At 42.8% G+C, this 23,575-nt stretch overlaps 1 protein-coding gene across 1 annotated transcript in view; it reads right to left on the minus strand.

Moving 5' to 3' along the window:
* Window positions 1–23,575, minus strand: part of PGM5 (phosphoglucomutase 5) — a 179,423-nt gene that overhangs the window by 57,785 nt on the left and 98,063 nt on the right. Inside the window, exon 7 of the mRNA XM_027041085.2 lies at window positions 13,182–13,297. Coding sequence (XP_026896886.1) covers window positions 13,182–13,297 — 116 coding nt within the window. The remainder of the gene's footprint in view (window positions 1–13,181; window positions 13,298–23,575) is intronic.

The following is a 23,575-nucleotide window of genomic DNA, read 5'->3' on the forward strand; positions in this document are numbered from 1 at the left end:
AATAAACATGTATTTGTTCATTATAAGAAAAAAATAAACTTTTTCAGTTTTTGGTGGTGTGTAGAAATGCACATTTGAAGCCGTTCACTTCCATTTATGAAAGAGCTAGTTGGGATATTAAAGGGATCGCCACCCCTTATGAAGAGGTGATGAGCTTTGAACCTACCAATCATCCCATTTCTTCCAGTGAGTACTAGTGTTTTATTTACTTTTTTAATTTTGTAATGCTTATTTATTTTTGAGAGACAAAGCGTGAGGTGGGGGGGGGGGGCAGAGAGAGAGGAGGCAGAGACTCTGAAGCAGGCTCCAGGCTCTGAGCGCTCAGCACAGAGCCCAACATGGGGCTCGAACTCACAGACTGTGAGATCACAACCCGAGCCAAAGTCGGACGCTTAACCGACTGAGCCACCCACGCACCCCGAGTAATAGCTTTTTAGAACACAGAGACTGACTACGACCATCTTCCATGGGGGTCTCACAGGACTCGAATCAGGAGTGTCCTGTAAGGTTTTAGTAACTACCAGAAAGTAGGGACGGGCAAGGGGGTGTGAAGCTGAACTGTCCACCTTGGCCTTGGGGGAAGCTGCAGAAGCTTAGTTTTGAGCCTACCTTCAACCTCACAGCAAAAGGGAATGAAAAGTACAGGGAGTTCCCACACAAACACAACATTCCCCACTATCACCAATCCCATTCCGGTGGGACATTTGTTATAACTGTTGAACATACACTCATGCGTTACTATCACCTGAAGTCCATAGTTAATGCTACGGTTCGCTCTTGGAGAACATTCAATGATTCTGAAAAACATGGCAAACTACTAATCTCTCTGCCGTCTTCAGAGTTTTGCATTTTCCAGATTATCACACAGTTGGGCTCACACAGAATGGAGCCTCTGGAGTCTGGCTTCTTGCACTTAATAATATGCATTTAATGGGGGTGCCCACGTGGCTCAGTCAGTTGAGTGTCTGACTTTGGCTCAGGTCATCATCTCACGGTTAGTAAGTTCAAGCCCCACATCGGGCTCTGTGCTGACAGCTCAGAGCCTGGAGCCTGCTTCGGATTCTGCGTCTCCCTCTCTCTCTCTGCCCTCCCCGCCCCCCACCACTTGCTTTCTCTCTTTCTCTCTCTCAAAAATAAATAAACATTTTAAAAATATGCATTTAAGGTTCCTCCAAGAATGTTCATAGCTTGACAGCTCATTTCTTTTTAGCACTGAATAATAACAGTACAATTTTTGAAACCTGCTTCCTCTAGAATCCTGGCCACCTGGTTGAGGACCTTACCAGGAGCTTTTAGCCATATTCCCAAAGCCCTAGGTACCACTCGCCTAGCCTTCATCCATCCAGGCCAGCCCAGCCCAAAGCCCAGAGAAGCAGCCATCCCCACCTGGATACCAGAAGGAGGGTGCTCAGCTCCTTCCCACCAGGCCTCCAGCAAAAGCTGGTACAAAAAAAGATGTTTGTTTGTTTTTTTCTCATCAGAAATCTCCCTATCCCCCCGCCACCCAAATTCAACTTTGCATTTTCTCAGCTTTAAAACTGTAATTACTTTAAGCCAGGCAGTACACGGGTAAGTATAGTGGCCTCACAAGAGGAAAGGGGAAAACAAAGAGAGTACTCAATCATCTCAAAGGAATTTTTTTCAAATGGAAATCCCAGCCCGGGCAAATCAACTCAATAAAACATCACACATGTTGCCAAGAGATCAAGTCATTTCAGCTGAGACTCACATCAGGAAAGTCTGAATTTGTCAATTAGGAAAATATAAATCATTTTGCACCTGTTACAGGCCCCAAGCTGGAACAGGGGTTAGTGACTCTGTATCCCGGCTGCACATCGGAATCACCTAAAGAACTTCTGGAAAAGAGCAGTGCTCAGGCCTCATTCCGGGCCGTTAAAATCAGCATTTCTAGCAATGGGATCCAGGCATCAGGATTTTTTTTCAAGTTCCTCAGGTGATTCTCACGGGCAGCCAGGGTTGAGAGCCTCTGCTCTAGAAGAAGAGTGGTCAGAATAGTTCTTTATGAGGGACATATTGCTTAGGGGTAGTGTATTAAGCCTCTCCCTCTTTTTGTTCAACTATGGTGACGAAGAAAGAGGCCACCGGTCTATAGTTCAGGGGATGCCACTGGCCTTGCTCAAGCAGGTGGCTTTTGCTGGACTCGGCTTCAGTATTATGCCTCCTCTCTGCCCTTTTTGTCTGAAAAACTTATGAGGGTTTTGCCAACTTCGGGGTCACCAACGCATCCCCATTTGCCTGGGACTCTACTGATTACAGGAGTAAATGTCCCACATCCCCCAAAAACCTCTGAGTCCCAGGCGCACCGGGATGGTTGGTCACCTGATAAGAAAGGCCACTTGCTCAAAGGGGTCCCTGGTGGTTTTGGGGATTGGTGCAGGTTCAGCACCTGCCATAGCACACGCAGTTCGTGGAACCAGAAACGACGACGGGAGGTATGTGCACTGGCTTTTGAAGGAGGATTACAAAGCGGATTCCATTCCATTCTTAGAAGAGAACAGCAGAGCTCTAAGCACCATACTCAGTACCTTCCTTCACACATCGATGAGCTCATTTCCACGACTGAGTTGCTCTTTTTACAAATAAGAGATGACGGGTAGGCCATTTGTACGAGGTCACATGGTAACTAAGGGGTGAAAACAAGACTCGGACCTGGGCAGTTTGGCTCTCCCGCTGATGGGTTTCACCACCACCAGGAAGCCCAGGAACGACGGTGGTCCTTGGGGGCTGCAACACAGCAGGGGAAATGCCCCACACGGCTGAGGCAGAGGCAGACCCTCTGAAGATAAGGGACACAAACACGCACCTCTTCCTGCTCACACTAGAGAGTCAGGGAAAGTTGCCAATTTCCCTTTTATGGGTGCAGTTTTCACTCATTTGCAGTGAAATTCTTCCCATCCTCTTTTTATCCACCAAAGACAAGGGTTTGTCTTTTCTAAAGAGGGTGTTATGAGGAAAAACGGGGAGACACCCTTTGCAGGTGAATGGGAGATTTGAAAACATGCCATAGAGCTGGGACAGGTTGGTTTTGGGGGGCTGGTGTTGTTTGTCCCCCCCCGCCATGTTTCAAACCACTTACATTCAGCTTTTCACATCTTGCCAAAAAGCGAGGCTCATGGAGAAATCATCACTTTTCCATGATTAAAAATGGATGCTTTTTAAAAGCAAATGCTCTAAAATTTCCACCAATTGGAGAACAGCACAACTATTCCGTGTATAAGCGGGTCAGGATATATATCCGCAGTATACAAGAGCCAGCTGTCAGCTCAGACAGGTGGGATGGCAGTAACTGGCAGATGTAGAATGAGCTGTGGCCAACACAGATCCCAACCAATAATGTTATAGAGCAATATATTTGATGATGACAATGATGATGATGACGACGAGACAACAACGACAGTGTTTGATACAAATATACTGCAGGGCATTTGACTAATATCCTGATCATGGCAATACCCAGTAGGCTCCTTGAGGGTAGGGACTGTGTCTGAAATTACGCATCACTCTCTGAGCCCTGGCTCATAGAAGGTATGAAGTACATATTCATTGAATGAATAAATGAATGACCGAGTGAGACCCTAGTATGTAGCTTGCTCTAATTCATTGGATTCACTCCTCACTAAAAGGAGCTAGCGAGCTAGAAGCAGCCGGAGTGCTACAGTGGAAAAAAATGTCACAGATCATCCCATTGAAAAACTGAGGCCCAGAGAAGCTAAGCCATCTGTGTAAGGCAGTTTCACCACACAGAGGGGGAGTCGAGACTGAAGCCAGGTCTGTTAATTCGTGGTGCTGTGCTGTTCCCATGACACCATTCTCCCAAGTCCCCTGACATTCATGCCATCCCCATCTAAAAGAATAACCACCTGGGAGTAAATGACCCCTCTGCATTTCCTTAAACAGGGACAGCGGGGTCCTATGGAGCCAGTGAGTTTGGGTTTGAATGCTGACTCTGTCAGTGTTATCTTGGCCATTGGCTTTTGGCTTGATCTTCTTCCCTAAACCTCAATTACTGTATGGTCTCCACTTCATTGTTGAGAAATCTCAGTGAAATAATGTATAGGAGGCCCTAAGCATGGCATCTGTCACTTAGGAGGTGCTCAAGAAATAATAGGTATTAGCAAGCACTATTTCATTAACATGTGCCCCGAGGCAGTCAAGCCATCCATCCCAGAGGAGGCGAAAGCATTAACAATATGGTGGCTGGTCAGCTGACACAATTCCCTCACGTGAGCACAGAAGCACAGGAAGGTAAGGCACAGCGGGATCTGCTAACTCATACATCCCACCCTCTTTCTTTGTCACCAGTGCTCATGAAAACAACACAACTCCCCGGGAACTACTCTTTGACAGGTCACAAGCTGAACCAGAAATTTCTCCGGAGGGTTTAAAGTCTGCAACCACAGGGCATAACCACCATAGTCACTATACTTTGTTCTCAGTGGAGCCACCTAGCAACTGCTAGAGAGCAGATGCGGAAGCCTCCAAGAACAATTTTAGGAACAGCATCTTAAATACCAAGGGATGGGCCCCCTCATTAGAAGTCTCTTAGTAGTCACTATGAAAAGAAACCCATGGTCTATCTAGACTCCTTCGATCTGTGGCTGGGGACAGTGATTTCTCAGTCCCAGAATGCACCGGGAAGTGTGGACACAGCCTCCGAGGTCCACCCCTTTGCTTCTGCGTCACACGTAGGCATCCCACACCCTCTCTTGCTACTTTTCATCAGCTTAGAAGATGAATTGAAAGGTCAATGCAACTGGAACTGGGGAGATCCCAAGAAAAGGATTTTATGTGATAGAGACATTCTTCCCCTTCCAGGTGGAGATCTGTTTCTCAGCACAGGGGTAGACAGTTTGTGGATGGGCAAGAAGGGAGTTTCAGTTTTCAGACTTTATGAGGAGGCCCTCGGGGATGTCAATCAGAGCCCCTCTGCACTGTGGTCTGGCCTAGATTGAGTTGCGCATGTGCACACAGCCTGTCCCAATTAGTCCAGAGGAGAAACTGCTCTCCCAGCATTGATAATGCCGTCACCACAGCCTTCTGACATCACATCTATTACCCAGCCAAATTGACACAACTGGCCACGAATAGGAGAAAGAAATGTGGCAGAACCTCAATAATCTGAAATTCATATGTCTACAGGGCCTCTTTTTCTGTCCTAGAGATTGAACCGAAGTGGAAACAGCCCATTGTACAGTTTGTGGTCATCTAGATAGAGAATGTTCTAAAATTTGCCCTTATTTTACCTTTTGGAAAGTGTACAATGTTAAGTAACATCGTTGTCTAATAAGAGACAGTTGAACCTATTCAATATTTGCTCAACAGCAATACTGTGAACCCAGTCTCGAGTTGGGATGTACATAGGTCTTGTGTGAAATATAAACAAAACGAAAGGCATGGCCCAGAAGGTGTTATAAACTATACCACTATTAGGGGAAAGAACATTTCCTTTCATAAAGCAACTGGAAAAGAAGTCAATACTATAAACCATAAGACAATAGAGCAGAGAATGTCTAGGTTGAAGGCTATAAGAATTTAACACTTACAAAAGCTCACTAAAGCTAGAACATAGCCCACTGTTGAACATGTGGCTATTTGCAGCTATTTACTGTCAACAACCACACACACACACACACACACACACACACACACACAGGAAATAAGTAAGTAAAGCAAGCAAATTACAAATACTTAATACTATTTAAATTTTTAAATCCATTCATTAACACAGGTTTGGGGAAGGAGTCTTCCTAGAATTCTGCCCTTTGTTAGCTAATAATTTGCGCTAACCATTACACGATGACTGAAGTTACCAAAACTTTATTTTTAAATGTTACGTAACTCTGATTTTACTGTACTTCATAAAACCCCTCCCCCACTCCCTTTCAACTGGTCTACATTTGTTTTTATGAACCCTCCCAAATCTTGGGATAGAAATGCCCAGATCTCCAGAAATATATCCACTCAAAAATGCCAAAAATGTTAAGTACTAACAATGCAAAGAAGAAATATCAAAATGGAAATTCTTTGTTTCCTCCTTATTTCTTTCTTTCTTTCAATTCATCCACTTTCCATCCATCTTTCCAGGCTTCCTTCTACCCTTTATTTCTTCTTCCTACCTTAACTTCCTTCCATTATTCCATCCCTCTTTCTATCCTTCCATCTAACCTGCAAACACTCAAGGCCTGCCAGATATCAAAGAAATAGAGTTGAACAAAATAGTCATGGCCCCTGTCCTCGGGGCATTTAGAATTCCTGCAGGGCATGCAGAGGGATTGAACCCATCTCAAAAATTCGAAATTTCTTGTGATGTGGAATACACACATACTCTGGGTCTCTCCCTTTTTTTTGCAAGAGGCTGAGCAGATGTAAAAATAGCCAACTTCAAGAGCACCAGGCTGTACTCCAAAGTTCAAGTGGAAGAAGCTGGTGTGACAATGATGGACAAGTCATATTGGTGTCAGGAGACCTGGATTCAATTCCGAACCTTCGAGAACGGACGCACACAAAAGGCATAGCAATGCCCTAGTATATACTCAGTGCTCATTCAAAGAGATTATTATTATTGTGCGAAACTCCACAGAGAGCGCTTCCTTGGCAATAATAAACATTGTTGTATTGCTTGATTTGACAAATTTGTATGACTGCTGACATTAGCTTTTTAAAAATATATAATAAAAGTAACAGTAATTTTCAAGATGGTGTTCAAGCTTGGCGCTCACCCAGGCTTTCGTGAACATAGTGATTCTTCTGTGTTGCCCGTAAGGGAAAATGCTTCGGGCTGTAACAATTCATACATTCTCAAAATGGTATCACTTCTTAGAAAGTTGATGTCAATGATGGAAACCAGTAGAACCTCATCAACAAATGCCAAAAAAAAAATCTTCCAAAATTTTGGTTTTATTGACCTTAGTTTTGTTTCATTTGTCCCCTTTTGTGTATGAGAACAAGTCAAGAGTCCTTCAAATTCAGAACTTTAAAAAAGTAGCCAGAATGCCATCTAGATCAATAGTTTTCTCCTCTTTATATCTGAGAATTTATAAAGCACCCCTTCTCTCTATAGAGTAGTTTTCCAAGGCTCTCCCCAGGAAGTAGGTGAATACCAGTCCTAGCACAAAAGATGGTCTGGCTTCTTAAGTGACTTTGGTTCTCTGACAGAGTCATAAATACAGGTTTCTTATTGTCCAGGATCTGGACCTTTCCATAGGAGAGAAGCTTGAACTCCGATCCTATGACCAGCTTGTCACTTTGGAAAGTTCTAGGAGCTCAAGAAGCTGGCAAGGGAAACTTCCACTCAGAATACATCTTGCTCATCTTGGAAAAAAAAGCTTCACATTCTTGCGCCTGAGTCAGATCCATATTTTCAAGTTCTCTTGGCACTGAAATATGCATTCCTAGTTGGTGCACAGATCCATGCCCTGGGGACACAGAAAAAGGCCTCCACTCCAGAAAGCTTGGATACTTTTAGAAGCACCTCTGCAGTCTCAGGTCTAAAACTTTCCATCTGTCACTCTCTCCTCCCTTAGTTAGCTCACTTGTTTCTGAAAATCACGTCTCAAGGAAGGTAGGGAACTCCCGTGATCAGCTGACTTTTACAGACTGGACCTGAGGGTCAGAGAGGCCATGCGGCTTGTTTGTGACTGACAGGTAAGGGTCTTGAATATACTCATCAGCCTCACATTTTGGGGCCTCTAGACTTCCTGGACCACACCCCGTGGCACATCAAGGATACTCCTTCTATCATTCCTGAAGAAAACAAAAATGCTGGTTTTCATTAGAGCCATGGTTTCTACTCTTGACTGCACATCAAAATCACAGGGGCGCCTGGGTGGCTAAGTCAGTTGAGTGTTTGACTCCTGATTTCGGCTCGGGTCACGATCTCATGGTTCATGAGTTCAAGCCCTGTATAGGGCTCTGCAGCGACAGTGCAGAGCCTGCTTAGGATTCTCTTTCTGTCTCTCTCTCTCTGCCCCTCCCCCACACCTGTGCACACACACATGTGCTCATGCAGACACACACACACTCTCTCTGTCAAAAATAAACAAACTGTAAAAAAACCACACAACTATACTCATTTAAAATGCAGATTCTCAGGCCCCGCCCTTCCTGATATTCCAAGTAAGGGTAGGATAGAAAATACGCATTTTTAGCAAGTTTCCCAGGTGATTCTGACACACCAGCTCAGTGCTTCTCAAAAACTGGCATTAATAAAGCCCAGAATAAGAGCAGAATGAAGCTATTTTCTCCTTGCAAGACTGAGTGGTCCAGCTACTGAGGCCACCTAATAGTCCTTTACTGCTGAGTGCTTGAAAAATAAAATTCGTCAATGCTTTCACCAGAAAGACTGATCGACACAGTGGAAAATGGCACAGTGTAGGGCAGGAAACCAGTCTTTCGGGTCAACGGTCATGTAATTCAAGCAGGGACATTTTCCAAGCCAGGGGGCCCCGCGTGAGTCACTTCACTACTTCTGGGGCTCAGGAGCTCTATCTGTCAAATCAGGCTAATGAGGCTAAAGTCACCCGAACCTGAAGAATGGCGGAGGCGGCAATGCCTCATGCTCCTTAAAAGGAAAAACTGGTAACTAAGCCCGACTGCGAGAGACTTTTAAAATCCCCTTCTCGGCCAGCCTACGAGTTGCAATCTGCGTAACTGTCCGAGAGCAAAGTTTGCTGAGAGGTGCCTGCAAGTAGGGGCACGTGGGTGGCTCAGTGGGTTAAGCATCTGACTCTTGGTTTTGGCTCAGGTCATGATCTCCCGGTTCGTGGGTTCGAGCCCCGCGTCGGGCTCTGAAAGGTGTCTGCGAGCAGAAGTCCCTTCAGTGCAGAACACGGTTTCCCAGTTCCGGTCGAATCATGCCCCATCGTCTCAGCTAGGCAGGTGAAGGGCTTCACAAACTGACCCCTCCTCACCTCTCCTCCTGGTACTGCTTCTTGATAATCCCTCCTCTAACCCATCCTACACATCAGAGATTTGCCTATTTTTCTACGTAAGTTTTTACCGAAGCACAGCCCTCCTTGTCCATTTATGTATTGTCTATGGCCACGTCTGTGCTACAGAGGTAGTGCTGAGGAACCGCGAAAGAGGCAGTAGTCTGCAAAATCCTCAGTGTTTACTCTCCAACCCCTTTATAGAAATGTTTGCTGACCTCCGCTACAGGCCCGTCTTTTCCAGAAATTTTTGGCCACGACCCACAATAAGCACACGTTACAAGGAGACCAAGTATACACATAGATACTTGTGGGCACTTTTATATATACACACTTCTCAGAATAAACGTTTACCTTTACTAAACACGATGCATTCCAACAGGTTTCTAGCCTACTCCGTTGCTTTTCACAAGCTGCTCATGACATTTCACTAATCTCATGACCCCAAATGAGTCTTGATTCGTATTTGGAAAACATGTCTTCGGACAAACCAAACAACTGGCTACTGGTAACACATATCCCCTGCTCTCCAACCTCGTTTTTCTTTCTTGGCATCGATCCCTCCATCTGGCAAGGCCCGGTCCTTTCATCTCTGTGTGTACAAATCCTTCCCATTCTTTAAGAACTAGCCCAGCTTCCAGATCTTTCCTGGAGTCTCCTTTGAACCTCCAGTCCCAAAGCATTTGCACATCTACCACAGCATTTTTGCTATTCCTCCATCATGGACACTTAAAGTTTGTGCACTGTAGAATATCATCTGTGCATCTTTCTAATTATGTAACCAAAGACCTGAGTTTCTTAAGGTGTGATCTTAAGCACTTGTATTCTAAATACCTTCTAGTTCTGGGTCTAACCAGAGAAGAAAACTGCCCAGGATGAAATTTCTTCAGAACCCCAACATAGCCTGAAGTGCTGTCATTATGACCAGTTAACGTGGTTTTACAGCAATCTGTTTAAGCATGACCAAACAGGACTTCAGTCTCAGGAATTCAAGGATGGTTTGACATCAGCACCTCGATCATGATATTTCATAACGTTCATAATAAAATAGAAAAGGAAGTATTAGTGTATCACTAGGTCCTGAAAGGGCACCTGATAAATCCAACAGCTGTTTCGAATAAGGTTCTAACTAAAATGAGAATGGGAAAAATTATCTACATAAACCTGATAAAGATTTTACCCCCATCAAAAAGCAATCACCACAACAGACAGTAAAATAGTCAATCCGTTTCCATTAAAGTCATGAGTTATCACCATTATTTTAAAATACAATTTTGAAGATTATACCTAATGCAATAAGAATATGACATAAGAGGTATAACTATTAAAAAACGAAATATAAAAAATCTTTCAGTCATAGATTATATGACTGTATACCTTTAAAAAAGTCACAAGAGATTGTAGAGTTTTTAGAAAAGAAAATGCTAGAAAAGAAAATATCTATTAATAATAGAATGTCCTAAGGTGGTTTCACCTCAGAGACAAGGCATATTAATCAAGAGCTTCTCCTTATATGAATATGCACCAAAGAAATTGGAAAGAAAAACGAGGATATCCACATTAAAATCAAAGCTGTTAAAAGCTCTGTAGGACATATGGCCCAGTTTCTTCAATTAATAAATTAGAGAACACGTGAAAGGACGATATGCAGATTAAAAGATACTTAAGAGAGGGGACACCTGGGTGGCTCAGTGATTGAGCACCCAACTCTTGGTTTTAGCTTAGGTCATGATCTCAGTGTGTGGGTTCGAGTCCCACATTAGGCTCTGCACTGACAGCGTGGAGCCTACCTGGGGTTCTCTCCCCCTCTTCCTCTCCCTTGCTCACTCAATCTCTCTCTCAAAATAAATAAGCATAAAAAAATAAAAGATAAAAGATACTTAAGAGATATCAATAAGTTATAATATTAAGATCTTTGGATCCCGGGGTGCCTGGGTGGCTCAGTCGGTTAAGCAGCCGACTTCGGCTCAGGTCATGATCTCACGGTCCGTGAGTTCGAGCCCCACGTCGGGCTCTGTGCTGCCAGCTCGGAGCCTGGAGCCTGTTTCAGATTCTGTGTCTCCCTCTCTCTGACCCTCCCCTGTTCATGCTCTGTCTCTCCCTGTCTCAAAAATAAATAAAACATTTTAAAAAATTAAAATTAAAGATCTTTGGATCCCAACTGGAAAAAACTATTAAGGAAGGGGTGAGAATAGGAGAGAAATGATTTAAAAATTACTTTTGGAATTCCACTTCTGCATTTCTGTTTAGGATGTAGAAATCTCCAAGAGAATGTTACTCCTATCCCAGTAATAAGAAAAGGCCAGAAACCTACCAAATCATAACTTTTCTTGAACCCATCAGAAACCTGAGGTCACGAGGCAAATAAAGTGAATTCCAAAAACTGACAACCCCTTTCAAGGAGAAACAAGACACAAAACTGTCACCCCTCTAGGAGAGCACAGGAAAAAGAGGATGCTTCCATATAAGTAAAAACTAAGAAGTCACATAAGAGGCTCAAAAATTCTTAAAGGCCAAGTATAGTCATGTTAGTCATGTTAGTTTAAAATTGCTTGGAATCCCCAGAAACAAGGGACACACTTCTAAGTCACTGGGTGATCACAGAAAAGACTGGAAACAGAGAGAGAGGGAGATATGGTGGTGCAGGCATGCAGGTAAGGAGCAGCTTCTGAGACATAAGCATGAAGCCCTTTGAGTTCCCCAAAACTTTCCTTCACAGGAAACAAAAGGCTTAAACTTTCGGAGGCACAAGTTGCAAACTTTCTCATCCTGAAAGCCCATGCAAAAATCCATTGCTACAAGAATAGGGTTTGAAGCAAAAACCTTCTCCCTTTGGAGAAAGGGTAGGAAACCTTTCTGGGCCCAGAATCTTACATCAGTACCAAGCAGAGGTCCTGAGTCCTGTCTCCCTCTCTCTCTCTGTCCCTCCCCCACTTGCTCTCTCTCTCTCTCTCTCAAGAATAAAGAAATTTTTTTAAAAAGGAGTCTAGAGGGTTTTCTGGCTTGTATCTTTGTTCCTTTATTCATTTGTTTTGTTTCTCAAATTCTACACTGGAGTGAAATCATACAGTACTTGCTTTTCTCTGATGGACCAATTTCACTCAGTGCCCTCTGGGTCCATCCATGTTGTTATAAAAGGCAAGGTCACATTCTTCTTATGGCTAAGTAATATTCCACTGTATGTATGTATGTATGTATACACACACACACACACACACACACACACCACTATACCACATCTTCCTTATCCATTCATCTGTCAATGGACACTTGGGTTGCTTCCATATCTTGGCTATTGTAAATACTGCCGCAATGAAAATAGAGGTGCATATATCTTTCCAAATTAGGGTTTTTGTTTCCTTGGGGTAAATATACATCATACACAAAAATAAACTCCAAATGGATTAAAGACCTAAGTGTGAGACATGAAACCATAAAAAATCCTAGAAAACAGACAGTTTCTCTGACATGGGCCATAGCAACATTTTTCTAGATATGTCTCCTAAGGCAAGGGAAACAAAAGCAAAAATAAACTATTGAGACTACATCAGAATAAAAGTTTCTGCACAGCAAAGGAAACTATCAACAAAACAAAAAGGCAACCTACTGAATGGAAGAAGATATTTGCAAATAATATATCTGATAAGGGTTAAGTATCCAAAATATATAAAGAACTTATGAAGCTCAACACCAAAAAAAAAAAAAACCCCAAACAATCTGATTAAAATATGGGCAGAGGACCTGAAGGGAGATTTTTCCAAAGAAGACACACAGATGGTCAACAGACATATGAAAAGATGTTCAACATCACTAATCATCAGGGAAATGTAAATCAAAACCACAATGAGATGTCACCTGATACTTGTCATAATGGCTAAAATCAACCACACAAGAAACAACAGGCGTTGGTGAGGATGCGGTAAAAGGGGAACCCTCATGTGTTGTTGGCGGGAATAGAAACTGGTACGGCCACCATGGGAAACAAAATGGAGGTTCCTCAAAAAATTAAAAGTAGAGTTACATATGACCCAAATAAAAACCAAAAAAAAAAAAAAAATGGACAGAAGAGACGAGGGTATCATAGCACATATCCCCCCAGGTTTCTCTGATTTTTTTCCCTCTAATTATCTCTTCCTCTAGCATTTGATTCACAGTGGGCTCACAGGTCTCCAAACTGGGGTCACAGAGGGTATAGCCACCCTCTCTGGTAACATTACGTCAGCAAAAACCTACCAGTGCCAAAGCTCTCTTCTCCACACAGAGAGCACCGTCCTGAGTCCATCAGATTTGAGAAGAATCTCCATCCAGCTGGGGTCTCATACACAGGAACCTTCATCGATTTGGCCACTCTGAAAAATTAAATTCAAGGCAACAGTCAATTCATATCTCTTTTCCTTTCTTTTCTCAGCACAGAAGGAAGTCTTTAGAATTTATTAACTCCGTGACTAGACTTCGGAACATTCTGGTCAGTGTTGACATTTTTCAGGATGTTAAGCCCTAAGGTAGAAAACGACAAATAGCCTACTCCGATGTTTCTCAGTTTTGCTTTCCCCATAACACAGAAAATATTAAGTTAACGTACAGAATATTCTCATTTATGTTTCCCTTCTATAAATGTTCCTTTGTCTTTATGGTAAGATCCCACTTGGGGAGTTCAGAATCTAAATTAAGAGGGAGGTTGGTTACAAACACTTTGGAATATTATTGGACACTATCTACAGACACACACACACACACACACACACACACACACACACACGCACACACACTGTAGGACTTTTAGGATCGAAAGACTTACTCTACCAGCTGTTAGAAATGTTGATAGCTAACAGCTCACAGATATGTCTCCTACTCTCTGTTAAAGAGAGATGTCTCACTCAAAATCTTGCTCCCTTTGGGGCACCAAAGTGGGGCACCACTTTGGGGTGGCTCAGTCGGTTAAGCGTCTGACTCTTGGTTTCAGCTTAGGTCATGCTCTCACGATTTGCGGGTTCAAGCCCCGCCTCAGGCTCTGCAGCTGGCAGCATGGAGCCTGCTTGGGATTCTCTCTCTCCCTCTCCCTCTGACCCTCCCCTGCTCGCACCGTCTCTGTCTCCCTCAAAATAAATAAACAAACTTTAAAAATATCATGCTCCCTTTCCTGGGTCAGTCCACATCCAATGACTGGTCAATGTGGGATATTTAAAGGTCTAGCCTCCTTGCCCCTATTTGGCCTAACTCTGTAGGGCCATTTCAGCTCCAGAGATCCGCGTAGGTTGGCTGAGGTCTTTGTCGTGACTGCACCACAGTCCAACCTCTCTCTTTCTGTCCAATCCCCTTCCTCACTCCCCCCGGCAGGTGCTGGTTTCGAAGACACGTTTGATCTGGATGGGCAGAAAGGAATAAACTTCCCACAAGCAAATCTCTCTCCGAGCTGCTTCCTGGGGAGCCCAGTGTAGGACAGTGCACAACAGAATACGAACGCAAGATTTTACACAAAATGATCACAGAATCACGATTCAGAAGAACCGAAACCACCCGGATGTCCACTGAGTAGAACGGACAGAGGCTCTGTGATATAGAAGGAGCTCCCTTAAATTTCGCTGAGCATACCACCGCTACATGCAACCCCACGATGAATCTCACACACATTCTATCACGTAAAAGAAACGGGGAAGAAGAAAATACACACTGTAGCGTCCCATTTATATCCACTTCAAGGACAGCTAAAACTAATCAATGCTGTCACAATTCAGGCTCAGCAGAGTAGAGAGGTCACGTGTTTTGTTTAAGATTCCACAGAGGTAAGAGGCAGAGCTAGAATTTGGACCCACATTCTGCTTAATTTCTGCTCATGTTCCAGTCCACGATACCATGTTGTCACCCCAAATGTTTTAAGAGACATACAGATCTCAGAGAGTATGCTGGGGAATGATCCGGTTCTGTACCAATGACCTAACGAATTTCATCTTTCCCACAAGCAAGCAACAAAAAGCAAAAAAACACCAAATGCCTGCCGCTAACAAGATCTAGTTTTTCAAAGGGTATAAGCACAGAAGGTGGCCAGGAACGGGAACCAGGACGGGAGTCTTGGTGAAGAAGAGGAAGAAACGTGCATAAAGGACAGAGGACACAATGCAATCATGATTTCATTAGGTTTTTTTGTTTTCTTTAGGTTTTACTTTGTGGCCAGCTGGAGAAAACAGAATATCTAGAAACCCTTGCCACAGGAAAGCAAACACCTTCCTTTCCATGATACCAAATATAGTTCATGTGTTCAAGATCTTGAAAAATTTTGTGCTAAATCTCTTTCAAGTTTGCTTTGAAAAGAAGCACTTTTTAGATGTTCCAGGGTTATATCAAAGGTTCTGTTGTGTATTTTTTTTTTTAGTGGCCTAAGAAAGATACACAAATGACACTTATATCCTGGTAGGAACAATGAAAGAAATCCTCCCCAAACTGTAGATCAAAGGTAAATTTTCACAGCCATTAATTTCATAGTCAGAAGCTGAAGGAAGGAGGTAGAATAAGTCACACAGAAGCTTCCCAGTGTCAGCACAGAGTAAAGCCTAGGTCAAAATTCATTTAGCAAATATGACTGTATATGATTGCCAAATAGAATGTGCAGCATGGAACAGACATAAGGGTAAGAAAAGGGTGGACATACATTTCCTGGCTCAGACACTCTTGCAGGTTCAAAGCCAAGTTGGCAGATCTAAAGGGAGGGGAAAGGATTTCCCTAGCTCCCACCCTTCCCAATTAATCACTGTCAGAAGGTCAGAAGGCTGAGGGCTGAGGCTGGAGTTTTAGAGGACCGGATATTTCTATAAAGAGGAGCCCCAGACGCAGCTATGCAAGCTAAGATAACAATGTGGGTAATTCAATCCCGGGATCCTGAGCATGAGCTGATGGCGTCCTAGAGTAAGAAAGGAATTCCCTGCCCCCACCCCCCACCGCCCTCCTCCCTCTACTGAACTTGGGATCCATCCCAAACACAGCATTCAGCAAATACCATGCTCTAGACTGGTGTTTCCACAGGAGAACCCCCTGGAGATTTCTGACAGCTCAGAATGAAGCCGCTCACACTGAGGGTCTTCACCCCCTCTTGGCCGCTGCCACCACGTGGTGGAGACAAACAGAAGAACTCACTTTCTAGGAAAGGCCAGAGTAGGAAGCAAAAGCAAGAAAATCAATCTCAACCCCAACTGTCCTGCAAGTGGGAGTTGAGTTCTGGTAGTTAAACAAAACAAAACAAAACAAAACAAATAAAACCAAACCAGAAGCCCCCTGGTGGGTGTAAGCTTCTGGGGATGAGTTGCAAACCTCTAAAAATGCGGCTTCAGGTTGGAAACAGCCCCCACCTATCGTTCCATCGGTTTCTCTCACGCAGCCCACGCCAAGCTCCTCATAACCGGACCATTTCTCATTTTCCGAGGGTGCGCTCTCATTTTTGCTGTTGTCAACTACTCCTGCGTCCTTTTTCATGCTTTGCGTTTTACCCGGATTAATGCTTTCGAATCTCTGTCAAAATACTGCACGTCACTTCAAGACCGATCTTAATTGCCCTGCCACCATGAAGCCTGTGGCAGACGCTGCTAGGTGACCAACAAACCCATCTCTTCTCCCGGACACACAGCGGGATTACACTTCCCGACCCCCCGCCTCGCAGTGAGCTGTGGGCCACATGGTGAAGTTCCAGCCAATGGAACTTGAGTGGAAGTGACGTTCACATCGGGCTATTCAAACGTCCCATCTTCCATGTTCTTTCTCCTTCTGCCAGCTTCATGGGGACAAGCCTAGCAAACCTGGAAGCTATACGTTGAACACGGTGGGCCCACAATACGAAAGGACCTAGGTCTCTAACTTGCCATGTGGAGCGGAATCAACCACCAGTCAGGAACACCTGTCTTTAACTTTTGATGACTGAGAACCTTTCGCTGCGTTTGAGGGATTACACCTTTTGGGACTAGCGTGGTAGTCGCAGGCTCCATTATCCTAATGAATACAACCATTCCTCTTCATTATAATAAATCCAAAGTAATGCTTCCTGCGACTCTGCTTCCTCTCACTTGGCGGGGGCCTTGTTCGTGTTGTCATTGTTGGCGTTGTCACCTTCTTGAACTTTTCTTCCACACACAGACGCACACCGCCATCACCACCAATGTGTTCAAAGCTCTTCGAGGTAGGAACTACATCGTATACCCTTTTACGGCTCTCCGATGTTTAGGATAATAGAGCACCTTGTCAGATTTGCCCTTCATAAATTCTGTATGATTTCAGTTGACTAATATCTATTATTTAAGCAGTATGGGTGGATGGCAGGGAACAAAGTATCCCTATTTTCTGGACTTTTTTCCCTTGTAGTTTCCTAAAAATATAGCTAAGTCATTTGTGCATGTTTTATTTAAATTAGTCATTTTGAGAAAGAGAATTTCATCAGTTATGAATGAGTCAGGCTCTCACAATGAGACCAAGGCATTTCCTGGAAATAAAGATCTTGTAGAATTAGGGCAATGACTAACTGAAAACAAAGGTTTGAGGAGCAGGAGAATATATTTTTCTATATCACCAGTCTGGTCATCACCCTACCTTCATGCGATCAAACAAGATAACAGATACAAAAGTATCCCAACAGGGCTCTAAAATCTCACCAGGTGAAGGCATGCTGACATACCAGTTTTGTGCCTTCAGCGTAGTGCACGACCACAGTAGTTATTCAAGTATCCATTAACCTAATTATACAGTACTACATTATTATGTGTGATATACTCTGCTGGAATATCAATGGCTAATGACACTCTTGTAGCATGTGAGAGAATAGGCAAATAAACAATGATTAATTATATCAAGTATATGAAGCATACCCAGCTGCTCTTGGAATCCTACTTCGAGAAAGTTGCAATAGACTTAAAGAGCGCAAGATCTGGGTTCCTCTTCCTTTATCTTCAAATGTCCACTTTCTTGAGAGCCAAGGAGGGCTCATGATCCTAATTTCTACACAACGAACTCCCAGCCCCCTTTTTAAAAGCCCCCAATAGCAGAGAGTAGAAGATATTTTCATCACATATATCCAACAAAAGACTTATATGCAGTTTACATTTAAAAGACTCATACAATAATAAAAAAAAAAAAGAGGCACATAACCATTTTTAAAAGCCTTGGGCAAAAGTCTTGAACAGTCACTTTACAAAAGAGGATATTAAATTGACCAATTAACATATGAAAAGACGCTCACCGTCAGTAGAGATCAGATAACTGCAAATTAAAACTACAGTGAAGGGGCTACCTGGGTGGCTCAGCCAGTTGAATGACTCTTGATTTTGGTTCAGGTCATGATCCCAGGGTTGTGAGATCAAGTCCCATATCAGGGTCCAAGCTGAGCATGGACCCTGCTGAAGATTCTCTCTCCCCCTCTGCCCTCTCCCCTGCTTGCCCTCTCTCTCCGTAAAAATAATAACAGGGGCGCCTGGGTGGCTCAGTCGGTTAAGCGTCCGACTTCAGCTCAGGTCATGATCTCACAGTCCGAGAGTTTGAGCCCCACGTCGGGCTCTGTGCTGACAGCTCAGAGCCTGGAGCCTGTTTCGGATTCTGTGTCTCCCTCTCTCTCTGTCCCTCCCCTGCTCACACTCTGTCTCTCTCTCCTTCGAAAATAAATAAAAATTAAAAAAAATTAAAAAAAATAATAATAACAATAACAATAATAAAATAAAACCACAATGAGATAATACGACACACCCACAAGATGAGCTGAGAAGGTGGTATTGCCTAGTCCTGGTGAAGATTGGGAATTCACGTATTGCTAAAGGAATGCAAATCAGTACTGACTGGTATATTTGTTTACGTGACATATTCACATAAAGGAATAGCACAGAACAGAGAAAATGAACAAACTACCACTACATCGAAAAATATGAATGCATCACACAAATATAACATTGAATTAAAGAAATCAGCATGGAGGAATATAAGCTATATGATTCAATTTACACATAGTTCAAAATAGGCAAAACTAATCATTGCCACTGGTCTAGGCAGTTGTCTTTGGGATAGGACACGAAAGGCACAGGCAACAAAAGCGAAAATAAACAAGGAGGACAACATAAACCAAAAAGTTACTGCACAGCAAAGGCAACTACCAGCAAATTGAAAAGACAACTTATGGAACAGGCGAAAATATCTGCAAACCTTATATCCAAAAAGGATTTAACATCCAGAATACGTAAGGAACTCCTACAACTCAAAAACAAGAAAACGAACAATCCAATAAAAAAAACAGGCAAAAGATCTGAGTAGACATTTTTCTAAAGAAGACATACAAATGACCAACGGATATATAAAAAGATGCTCAACATTACTAATCATCAGGGAAATGCAAAATCAAAACCACAATGAGATATCACCTCACATCGTTAGAATGGCTATTATTCAAAAGACAATAGATACGAGCTGGCAAGGATGTGGAGAGAAGGGACCCCTTGTGCACTGTCGATGGGAATGCAAATCGGTACAGTCACTATGGAAAATAGTATGACAGTTCCTCAAAAAATTAAAAATAACTACCACATGAGCCAGCAATCTGACTTTTTGAGTACATACCCAAAGGAAATGGAAACAGGATTCCCAAAAGATATCTGCACGTTCATGTTCATTGCATGATTGTTTACAGTAGTCAAGATGTGGAAACAACCTACATGTCTGTCAACAGATGAATGGATAAAGAAGATGTGATATGGATATACAATGAATATTGTCCAGCCATAAAAGAAGGAAATCCTGCCATATGTGACAACATGGATGAACCTGGAGGGTGTTCTGCTACGTGAAATAAGACGGAGACAGAAAAACAAATACTACATGGTATCCCACATACATGGCGTCTGAAAAAAGTCAGACTCCCAGAAACAGAGAATATATTGGTGGTTGCCAGGCCCTAGGGGGTGGGGAAACTGGGAAGACATTGGTCAAAGGGCACAAACATCCAGTCAAGATGAGTCAGTCCTGAGGGTCTAATGTACAGCATGGGGACTCTAGTTCATGACACGTATGGCGTACTTGAAATTTTCTGAGAGTAGCATTCTCACCGAAAAAGAAGTAACTATGTGCAGTGATGAATGTGTTAATTAACTTGGCCCTCGTTACATTGGTGACAGTCACTGGTGATTGAAGTCGGGATAGCCCTTATCTCCAGGGAGGAGGAAGGAAGCAGTTCATTGAAATGGGGAACAAGGGATCTTCAGGGTCCCTGCTTTGTTGCTTGATCGAGATGGTATTTGCATGGGAATATTCCTTTGTGAAAAGTCCTTGAGCGAGGCAGGAGTTGTCCTTCTCTTTACATAGGTTATACTTCAATAAACATTTACTTAAAAGAAAAAGCCCCCTGCAGTATTTATGACCCAGGCCATGTTTGAATTGGTCATGTTTACATAATCTCAAGAAATAAACTACTGAAAATGGAGTTTAATAGCATTCTGGATATTCTGGTTAATGTCTAGCAGACATTGACATCTAGCAGAACTGCCCCAGAATGAGCCCGTCGGTATTTTCACGTCGATGAGTTCACTCCCAGATCCCTTCTTTGATGTCTGGCACTGTCGGCTGGAGCTGCTCGAAGGTAAAGAAGGGCTAATGTGAGTCTGCACTTTAAAAGCATTTCTAAGGCAGCCTACTCGCCTTCCAAGTATGAATTAGGCAGAATTCAGTTAGGCCTTACTTTCCAATAGCCATCGTAAAGTGTCCTCTTCCCCCCCCCCCCCATTTAATAAATCTTTATTGATTATTCCTGAGCTACTATACTAAGCACTGGGGACACAGTGTTAAATCAAACACATGTAGCTCCTGCCTTATGTGTCTTAGGATCAAAGACTAACCAGCACATATAAAAATTTTATTAGGATGTGCTATCATGGAGAGATGCTCATCAGTTGGGGCAGGAGGAGAACTTTAGTTAGGAATTCCTAAGAAGTGACATTTGACCTGAGATCTAGAGAATGAGTGTTAGCCATCTAGGTGTCTTAGATGGGGTTCCCTAAAGGCAGGCCCTGAGACACAGATTCCTCTACTAGAAATTCATCGTGGAGAGGAGTGCCTGGGTGGCTCAGGTGGTTAAGCATCTGCCTTTGGCTCAGGTCATGATCTCACAGTTTGTAAGTTCAAGCCCCGCATCAGGCTCTGCGTGAACAGCTCAGAGCCTGGAGCCTGCTTCAGGTTCTGTGTCTCCCTCTCTCTCTGTTCCTCCCCTGCTCACACTCTGTCTGTCTGTATCTCTCTCAAAAATAAGTAAAGATTTAAAAAAAAGAATTTTTTTAAAAAAAGGAATTTATCATGGAGAGATGTGTAAGGGCTAGAAGAGTAGGACGGAGAAGGCTGGGGGAAACCAAGCAATACTGTGATCTCAGGCATGGCTGCGCAAAGAGTAGCTTCAGCCAGACGTTTCCCTGGGACTCTGGACTGTAAGCCTTGCCTCAAAATTGTCCTGATCTGTGACAAGCTTGTTGGTCTTTCAAACCCTCACTTTGAGCTATTGACGAAAGGCCCCTGAGGGAGAAGGGCTTAAACTCACAGGCATTTAAGTCTACTCTTACACTCACCTTTTGGATGGAACAAGTCACACTTTCAGGTACAATAAAATGGGAGGCTGTCATACTAAGATGACCACACAAGTTTTTCAACCGCGTATATAAACTTGAGCAGAGAGCTGCCTGTTCCTGAGGCCTGTAATAGCTCAGCCTGGTCTAGACCTCAAAACTCACATATTAAATCACACCTTGCCTGCCCATCCTATCAGAGAGGTTGTAAAGATCAAACGAGATGGTAAATAATGAAATGAAAGGGCTCTAAGAACCACAAAATGCCCTACAGAGTAACCGCATGATCACTGTTGTTTGCTTTGGATCTTTCACTTAATTCAAAGGGAAATGGACATTTCATTTAAAGGATATTTACAAGGAAAAAAAAAAACAAGAGATAACTGCATATCTTATGTTCCCTTTAAACATCTAGTTTTTGGCCAATTGTAAAACAAAGGTGGACCCCTAACCCAAGGGCCTTTGCTGCCTTATCTAGAAACTTCTGCACTTGCATTTTAGATAAGTGTTATGGGGGAAAAATAGGATCCTTCTCAATTAGATTATACATTTTGTTAGGAAACATAAGGCAGGCATATTTCTGAGGATCTTGACTTTGTTTAAAAGTAAAAAAAAATGGCTTTGGGAAATTGACCAAAGAGCCTAGAGAAAAATATGTAAAATGGAAACAATCACAGGTTTACACTCCCAAGCTAGTAAATAATCTGGAATCCTGTATCTGGGAATTAACAAGTGTCTGTTTACAATCTTGATGCTTGAGCACTTTGATGTAAACTGGTTCTGGTTCTAATTATTTTCAGAGAATAAAAATTGTTGAAAGGCTAGGGCTGGTGAGTTTGAAGCCCCAAGAGTTCCAGCTAAGCTGAGGCATAGAGAGACAATCATCAGCAGTCTTCCAGATTCCTATGAGATTGCTTCCCGGGCAGCAAAAAGTGAATTGCCTTCTTGTATTTTGTTTTGCTTTGAATTCCTGGTTATGTAGACACCTTACTGAAGCTGTTTTAAACTGCCTATGTAATACAGTTGGAAGATTTAGAATCAATGCATTCACTCCTACAGGCCAAAAGTAGTCAGAAATCATGTGACAACTTGAACCCAGGAGATAATGTGTCTCCGTAAACAAAACTTCTCTTTCTTAAAACCTTTTCTTTCTTTTCTCTTCTGGATTCAATTAGCATCATTTCCTGGAGGATATTACAGAAATCTTACCGATCCTATGTTGTAAAACAGGAGAGAAGGAACATCTGGGCTTTGGACGTTAAATAAATATACACTGTAAATGGATACTCACTCCAAAAGAAGAACAAAGCCCAGGGTAAACTGGTATTTGTATAATGCTACATCACCATCCATGGCTAATACCACAAGCAGAGGTAAACACTGAAATAGGATGGCATAATCAGTTTTCCTAAAGCAAACATCTGTTCCTTGCTCTGGTATTTCACATTGGATTCAGTTTCAGCAGTGCCACAGGGACCTCATGGTTTGTCCCCAGTGTTCTATGAGCCTAATTTTGACCCTGAAATGGTTCACGTGAACATTTTCAGTCTAAATTTGACATAAGAGTTTTGGCAATCTATCCCCAGAGCAATATGAAAGGGGGAAAGAAGAGAAGAATGAGCAGAATATTCCACATGTTGGGTCTAAATACAAGGAAAAGATTGATAAATTTAATTAGTTAAAATGTGTAAAAATTTCTATCTGTCAAAGACACCAAAAATAGGGAGGTAAGCCATAGACTGAGGTGTTTGCAATCCATGGAACTGAAGGATTAGTATCCAACTTAAATAAAGAAGCCCTGACAACCACTATGATAAGCTCAGTTGACCCATGCCATTCACAGAGAAGGAAGATTAATTGGCCAACAAGAAAATATACAGTAAATCAAAGAAATGAAAATTTAAAAACAGACAGACATTGTCAAAATGTCACACTTACCATGTAAAAAAAACCAAGAAGACAAAAATCTAATAATACCAAGTGTCGGTGGGAATGTCAGAGGAAAATGGAAACCCAAACATTGATGGCAGAATTGTAAATTAGTACACTCACTTAATAGGGCAA

This window comes from Acinonyx jubatus, chromosome D4 (assembly GCF_027475565.1).
Source record: "Acinonyx jubatus isolate Ajub_Pintada_27869175 chromosome D4, VMU_Ajub_asm_v1.0, whole genome shotgun sequence".
Classification (NCBI taxonomy): domain Eukaryota; kingdom Metazoa; phylum Chordata; class Mammalia; order Carnivora; family Felidae; genus Acinonyx; species Acinonyx jubatus.